This window comes from Cynoglossus semilaevis, chromosome 3, assembly GCF_000523025.1.
Source record: "Cynoglossus semilaevis isolate Cse_v1.0 chromosome 3, Cse_v1.0, whole genome shotgun sequence".
NCBI lineage: Eukaryota > Metazoa > Chordata > Actinopteri > Pleuronectiformes > Cynoglossidae > Cynoglossus > Cynoglossus semilaevis.
Genome location: NC_024309.1, coordinates 7394630 through 7402677, shown reverse-complemented (window position 1 = coordinate 7402677; position 8048 = coordinate 7394630). Strand labels below are relative to the sequence as shown.

The following is an 8048-nucleotide window of genomic DNA, read 5'->3' as shown; positions in this document are numbered from 1 at the left end:
CACTTCAGCCCTTCGTAGGACCTGCAGAATATACTTTATAGGATTTAGGCCAATTGCATGATTAAAAGCTTACATGAACACATTTCAAATCCTCGCCAGCTGTTGACAATCTCCAGAAATCTCCAATTCTTTATTTTTGCACAAGCTTTTTTTTAAAATATTTTGCACAGTTACACATGGACTAATGAAAGACTCTTTCTTCTTTTGAACAAATAATGTTTTCTGGCAAGGCTTTTAGCTCCTTTGAAGTTGGGTTTACTTATAGAATACTGGACGCGCGGGGGACGTAGGCATATGGTCCGGCCTTTTTGATGAGGACTCAGCGTGAGAGCCCTACATGTAAGGCAACAAATAACGGTCATTTTTCGTCTCCTCCTTCGGAGCATTCTCTGTTGTCGTCGGCGTGCACGACCAAGTGAAGTTACAGTTCCGCAGCACTTCCCACGCCATAAAATAAAATAGTAATAATAAAAATCTCTCAGTGATCCCAACTGCTTTAATGTTAATCTAACATCCAAAGGAAGGAGTCTTCCTACCAGAATAATATTATGAAAAAACGCTATTTTGCACTGACATCATACGGGCCGAAATGCATCTTTAAACCGTAAATTGTCGTCAATAACAACAGAACTGACACGCGGAGACCATCCCCGTCCGTTAATCATTTCCAGACTAAGCTAGGCTCACACCAATGCTAATGTGTTCTCGTCATAACCTTCGGGGAAAAAGGATTTACTACAGGAATCTCGCACTGGACTGCTTTAGTTCTAGCTCTGTTTGCCTAATAAACCCCAGAGAGAGTCGACTCATTTCCAGCCGTGCTTTAATAAAGCTCTGCCGTCCCGACGCTAAGCCTCACTTGGCTGCATTAAGCACTTTGTAAGTGCTCTCATCGTGTCGACGAAAATGAAGATGAAAATGACAGTAGAATATTCCGGATGGTACATTGTTTGAGTTACACAAGTACAAGTACAGAAGTACTAATAAGGAAGAGGACAACACCGGGACTATGTTACGATAGTTAACTCAGCTCAGCGGTTCAAAATTTAACTCAATCTTTAGACAGTAGATTAACCTCTCAGTGGCCCTCAAATTATTATTTCTAATGCAATGCAACATTAACCGCTTGATAAAAGGCACCACAGTCTATGGAGTCGCCAAATATATTTGTCACAACCTCGGGGCCGGGCACCGACTTTTTTTTATTTTTCAAATCAAATACAGTCATATTTAGCGAAAATTACTGATAGTTATTTATAAATCAGATTGTTGTTTCTTTTTTGTTGGGGACCATGTGATATTTCCTTTCGATCACCACAATTTTAGAATCCAGTCGCGGGCCGGATAGGACAGTTTGGCGGGCCGGATTTGTTCCATGGGCCAGCAGTTGAGGCTCATTGGTCATCCCAAGCAATTTATGGTCAGACATTCAACCAATAACCTCTAGTTTCCTTAAGTCCACCGACAACGACACACAAAAATGCGACTCAAGATTTCTGGTCTTCTCGTTCAAGCCGCGCAAGGTGTGCGAGATTTTACTGTTGATTTCACATCTTATGTCAACTTGCTGAGGTTGGATAAACCGATTGAATCTTCTCACTTGCTTTTTCCACAGAAAAGAAGATTTAAAGGGACAGGTTGCGAAGGCGGACTTGTTTAAGCCTGACGGGGAAACAGAGGCACAAAACAGACAGCTCTAGCCGGAAGGTGAGGGATACATGACTCGTCTTGAGCTGTGTGATGACCCCTTCACCGGGCTCCTTAAGGAGGTGGAAGGTCAAACGTGGGCAGCTGTACTCCTCAGCAGCATGACGTCTTCGAAAAATCGGTTGACGGGGGAAGTGGGTTGAATATTGCGGCCCTGGACATAACGCTGGGACTCCCAATTGTCTGCCTCTCCGAAGGCAAAATTTCAAGGACAAGGTACGTTTTCAGCAGCTCAGAAAATCACAAAAAAAGGACAAGGTACGTTTTCAGCAGCTCAAGAAAATCACAAAAAATGTTGGATCATGTTATATACCATTTAAAAAGCTGCCAATCATGTGCAGCACAAGCACAAGCACGCAGAAATGTTTCAGCTTCTCAAACGACAGCAGCTGATCTATAATGGAGCCAACTCTACCATGTCATGCCTTCAAATGAGTTATCCTTGAATAGAAACGTTTGGTATGTTCCAGTCTGTCGCTCTAGTAACGTTCTTATTTTGCATACTTTAAAAAAAATGCGTATATTTCTGTGGTTCTTGTCAATTGAGAAATTTTTAATCTAATTTAATATTTGGGTGTCCAATCAACATTAATGGTTACACACAGAAGGTACTGGGTTCAAATCCCCGACATACTCAATGGCTGCCTATGTTGGTTGCAAAGACCCTGACTGGGTTCAAATCCCCGACATACTCAACGGCTGCCTATGTGGGTTGCAAAAATGTGGGTCATTTTTTTTGTATGTATTTTTGTTATTTTCAAAATTCATCCATCGGGCCGAATTGAAATAAACCCCCCGCGCGGCCCTTTTTGCCCCCGGGGCCCTTATTTTTGCCCCCCCCCCCCCCCCCCCCCGCCATAGAAGCTTCTCACCTTCCACATCCACCAGGCGGTGTACGTAAAGGGACCACCAACGTATTTCCAGACTAGGTGGCTGACAAAAGGAGCACAGAGAGTGTCGTAATTTGTCACTTTGGCAAAGAGGGGGGTCAGACGAGGAAGGAAGTAAAACATTTCGTTTGAGTGAGCGAGCAGCAAGTGAGCGAAAGCAGCTGACACAGTTTTCTGGCAGGCTAAATCCAGCAGCTCGCAAATAATAGAAGTGAACGACAACAACACAGTTCTCCGTGTACTGTATTAGCATAGTACTGACTGATTCAGTGGTCATATACAGTCTGATCAGATAGTCAAGTGGGCCACACCAGTACAATAGCATAATTACTTATGAACATCAGAATAAAAAGTCCATGTTTTTTTGCATTGTTTTCAAGTACAAATATATTAGAAAATATATATATATTGAATAAAATATTTGACAAACCATCACTAACATGCAGTGTTTGTGCATTTTTTCACTTTCTACATTCATCAAGCGGGCCGCATCGAACCCCCGAGTGGGCCTGTTTTGGCCCGCGGGCCGTATGTTTGACACCCCCGGACTAAAGTATCCAGCCTAGCACATAGTAAATAGTTTTGTTGAAATGGCCTCAAAAACATCTCGACGAAAGGAGGCACAAAAACGAACCAATAAACTCTTTGACGCTTTGTGCTAGTTTGGAAACTAAAATAATGTCATTCTCGCAGATGACTCAGCGGCGATTGGAAACTGTGTACGACGTGGACTCAAACACGTAGCCCAACTCAGGCTGTCATTTAGGAGCAGAGCAACGATGCACAGCGGCAAAAAAAATAAACCAGCTCTAATAGAACATTTCTACAGTCCGCTGATCCGTCAGAGATTTATCCAAGCTCCACCACATCACATGTCTGCAGTAGCCAACACACCCTGTCATTTGAAGTATGAAAGGAGACTCGCTCCATTCATTCGTGGGTATGTTTTGCGGGCCGTTCCATGACTTACTCACCGGGTAAAAGGAAGACACTGATCCATATAAAAAGAAGGCAAAACCAGAGGCTTTGTTACTGCCTGACATTTTGTACATGTGGCATCAATCATATTTCTTTTTTTTTTTTTATTTTTCAATTGAAGAAAGACACAAAAAAGATCTTCTTCAACAGCTCTGCGTTTACATAGATAGGGTTTGGGAAATGGGCTGACTTTATTAGCAGTAAATAAACCAGACCAGAAATTGCTCTCAAACTACTCTGGACTTTCTTTTTTTTTTTTAAAGAGCCACATCCCGACATACCGAGGTCACGCACCCATCCTTACCCTGCATTTTTGTCCTCAGGGATCCCAGGAGACCCATCCTGCCAGGTGGTGCAGAAAACACAACTTCACCTTCAGCTCTGTCGTAACTGGCTCAGAGCATCGCTGCGGAGTCGGTGATAAATTGTGCAAATTACTGCAGGGAAGCACTCTGGCAGTGAATGTGGGTATGGAAATATTACATAACAGTTATCGTGCTATGTTTTACAAAATATGGCTTTTTTTTTTTTTTAGAATTCAACATGCAACATTTTTTTGATTTTGGACTAAAAATAAAACAGATGTAGAAATGTTAGGTCCAACGTCTGCTTCCTTTCTTTAATACTCTCTAACAACGGACTGCTTCCCATTATAAACACCTGTGGACCTGGCAGTGGTGACTGGAGTTTGTCTTTTTTTTTTCTCCCCTTCTGGCACATTCGGAGCAGACTTTTCAGGTTTCAGCCAACATTGATAATTTACAAATGTTCAGAGAAGCTTTCCAATGGACATGCAGGCAATTCATTTTAGATTTAATTAGGAAAAGCTAAATTTTAATGTCTCCAATTAAGGATAAATGAAGCCAGTAAAAAAAAAAAAAAAAAACTTACTGGAGAGCAAGTGAATGTGTCATTTGAACTGGAACTAGCTACAGCTAACCATGTTAGCACATGCACATTATTACCCGGAATAAACCTTCTCAAAATGGAGACAGGATTAAGTCAGATGTCATTTCTGTTGTCATTTTTTCCGAGCCAAGCCCCAGTAATGAAAGTGTCTTTTAAATGTCCAAAATACATGTTCTCATAAGTAAATATTATGCTACGTTTGAATCAAATGAATTCCCCGAATATTCCAAACTGAAGAAAGCTTTCAGAAAGATTATCAAGAATTATTTTTTTTTCTGAATTTTCTTTTTTTTTCCAGGGGAGCCTAAAAATGTAGGTTGATGAAGGGACGGCTTTCTTCCTTGTATTGGACAGATGACTCGAGTCAGTGTGAAGAAAGAGCTCATTCTTCTCTCCCATGAGTAAACACTGACAGACACTGGCTAGTGGCTAGCTCGAGTGTGCCTGTGAAGAGCGCTTGTGTTTAAATGCGATGTCGGGTTAAACTTAACTCTAAGTAAAAAAAAAAAAAAAAAAAAAAAAAACTTTTTCTCACTTTACCTCCTCGATATATGCGACAAAAAATGACCAGTAATGTTACCTTCAGCTGCGATTTCTGGTTCATAACTGAAAAATTGATGCTAATATTATGCTAACCGGGTTTTTGAACGTGTTTGATGGAATATTTCAGTTAAATGCTAATGTATTGGGGCTACATGGAAACAAACCTGCATAGAAATCGATGAGGGTTGATGACGGTCTACCTATATAGATAACGAAATAACTTTGGATATTAGAAGGTCTGCTTCCATTTTTAAAATAACCTGTTTACCTATGGTGGCTGCCAGTGTTTATTTGCACAGCTTTGAGTCAAGAGTCTCTGAAGTAACACATTATAAGGTGGCTTGTTGTCTGACAGGGCTTTCCTTTTTATTTTCTATTCACCATTCTCAAGCGAAGTGTACAAATCTGGAGATTTGTTCACTCACAAACCCCAGGCAGGTTTACAGGGACTTAAAACAGAGAAACTGTTGGATTGAATGGACAAATGTGCAAGTGTCAGATTTATATCTTTAAATCTGGGCCAAGTAGGTTTGGGTTTTAAAATGAAGCTCGACAAATGTCATCCACCTACACCTACAAAGCTGCTGCTGAAAAGGACAAATACAATGACCAAATAATTAATCAAATGAAGGAGGAAGTCAATTATAGAGTCTTTAAAAGTTAGAATTTTTTTTTCTAAGAGTCTGCTCCATCCCAAAGATGTTATTCATGTCATGTTTGGCAGCGGTAGTTTGTTATAGAGCCATCTCCCTCGTTCAGACACCAACACTTTGGTTTTAATATTCACAGCTGATAACAATTACAGGCACGTGTTGGCAATAATGGTGGGAAAATATTTAGGAGACACACTGAAAGATTTGCGGACTTTAATGTTGAGTTATATCTCTGAGCAATCAGCCTATAAAAATTCTAACTTATGGCATAAAAGTATTTATTCCTGATGGGAAAATAATGCTATGCTATGCTTCAATTGACTAACGATGCATTGGTTTTTACTGTAAGTGTGCAAAAACCTGCTAATAATGATGAAAAATATGTAAAAAAAAAAAAAATCTCAACTCTAAGAGAGTATTTTTTTGCCTTTACTCACTAATCAATAGTTATTACATTTGTTGCAGCTGTTGCACAAAATGCATTCAGGTACCGTCGGAAACTTGAGAATCAAACAATTGTGGCAGTTTACATGTGGTGCGGTTGGCTAAAAAAAATGGCTAAAAAGAAAGTAATGAAGCTAATAAAATTAAAAATAATCTGATTTTTTTTATCGTACATCAAGTGGGGTGCGGCCCATCAGATGAAGAGTCAGTCCTCCATACACCTGTAATACTGTAACTCACCCAAAGAATCCATGTGTGTGTTCTGATAGTGTAATAGAAACTGTCGTGTGTATTACACCGATTTTTTTTTGGGGAGGGGGGGGTGAAATTTATTTTAATTTTAATCACAGCGTCTTTCATAATTTCATATTGATAGATGTTGACTCTAAAAATATGTATATATAAACATTTTTGTCCTCTCTTGTGCCAAAAATACTTAAAACCTTCACATTCCTGTAAACGTATTTGGATAAACTTCTTTTTCCCGGGTCTCAGCCCGGACAGACCTGCACGCACGCTAGCGTGGGGGAGCTAATGGGTGGACCCAAAGGAGGATTTCCAGCCCCGTGATTTGCTAATCAGGGGCTGGTTACCCTGTCAATCCTTTGTAATCGTGGCTCTGGTTTGTGGAGCTGGCCCAGCCCTCCTGTCGGCGGACGCACCAAGGGTAGAGACTGCGTTCTGCGCGTTTTGGTAAAAGCCCGACTCCCTTCACTGTGAAGGCTGGGCACTGGGAAAGGAGGATCGGGGGCCTCGTAACTGAGAGAAGAGGCTGAAACTCTACACATATGGCTTTTTTCTAGGACTGTTTCCATCATAATTTGGGATTGTGGACGGGACGGAATTGAAAATCACCTGAAGTCGCCCAGAGGTTTTATTCACTTGTGGGCCATGGAGATGCAAAGGTGGTCCACAAGGTGGAAAACGAAAAGGTGGCTAATGGATTCCACTGTAACGGCATTCATCACTTTAACCCTGGTTCTGCAGGCTGCTCACGTCAAAGCAGGTAAGAGTGTGAGGGATAAAACTTGTCTAAAGAACAAAAAAAAAGTTTTCAGCTCTAGGAAAAAAAGAGGGGGACGGAGCGGCGTTTGGCGAGTAAAGTCGGTGGATGATGATGGAGACTGATTTACCTGAACGCAGCACCATCACGTCCTATGTATAAACACTAATAAAACGACAAAGTGGAAGTTTGGGGACAAAGTAAAACTCGGTTCGCCGTAGTAATTAAAACGCAGTTCAGCAGAGGAAACTTGTTCGAGAATTTAGGAGATAACGATTTAAGTTTTTAAACACTGTATTTACACTCAATTTACAGTAATTTGCCCCCTTTTTTTGCGCACATTAGCGCTCGACTGGAATGCTAACCTCCGGGACATGAAACACTTGTAATTAAACTCATTGTGAGCCACAGGAAGCGGGACATTAAAGCTAAGTTTACCGCCTTTAAAATGCAGAGAAAAACTTTCTTGTCTAAACTGTGGTCCGCGGGGTGGATGTGGACACTTTGGACGGGGTGGACTTTCACAGTCAGGTGGCAGTTGACATTTCTTTGGACCCCCCCAAAAAATTTTCTGGATGGTAAAAATGTTGGGTTGCAATGGAAACCTAAGGGTTAAACGTTGTTTTCCCTTCCTTTAAAAAAAAACTAAGACAGATAGAGATGTAGACAGATGAAGATATAGATAGACAGATAGATAGATAAAGAGTGTTGTCTGTTCAGACAGCAAAGACCTCCCTTTATGACAGGGGTCCAAGTGGCCAGGCGCGTTCACCCTATTACCACAGTGCCCTGGTCCACACTGAAGCCCAAAATCTGCCCCGCTCACCTCTTCCAGTCCCCCCCCCTTCCCCCCACCCCCACCGGTGCCCAGCTCTTCCCCTCGGCTTTGCACTTGTTTGGTGAAACGCAGGACAGTGCCGT

General features: G+C 41.4%; 2 protein-coding genes across 3 annotated transcripts in view; both read left to right on the top strand.

Annotated features, from left to right (window-relative positions):
- Positions 1–8048, top strand: part of mkxa (mohawk homeobox a) — a 1121182-nt gene that overhangs the window by 622375 nt on the left and 490759 nt on the right. The window lies entirely within an intron of this gene.
- The window catches only part of col11a1a (collagen, type XI, alpha 1a), a 71127-nt gene continuing 69581 nt past the window's right edge, over positions 6503–8048 (top strand). Inside the window, exon 1 of the mRNA XM_025054690.1 lies at positions 6503–7130. Within this exon, the coding sequence (XP_024910458.1) occupies positions 7016–7130 (115 nt within the window). The 5' untranslated portion in view covers positions 6503–7015. The remainder of the gene's footprint in view (positions 7131–8048) is intronic.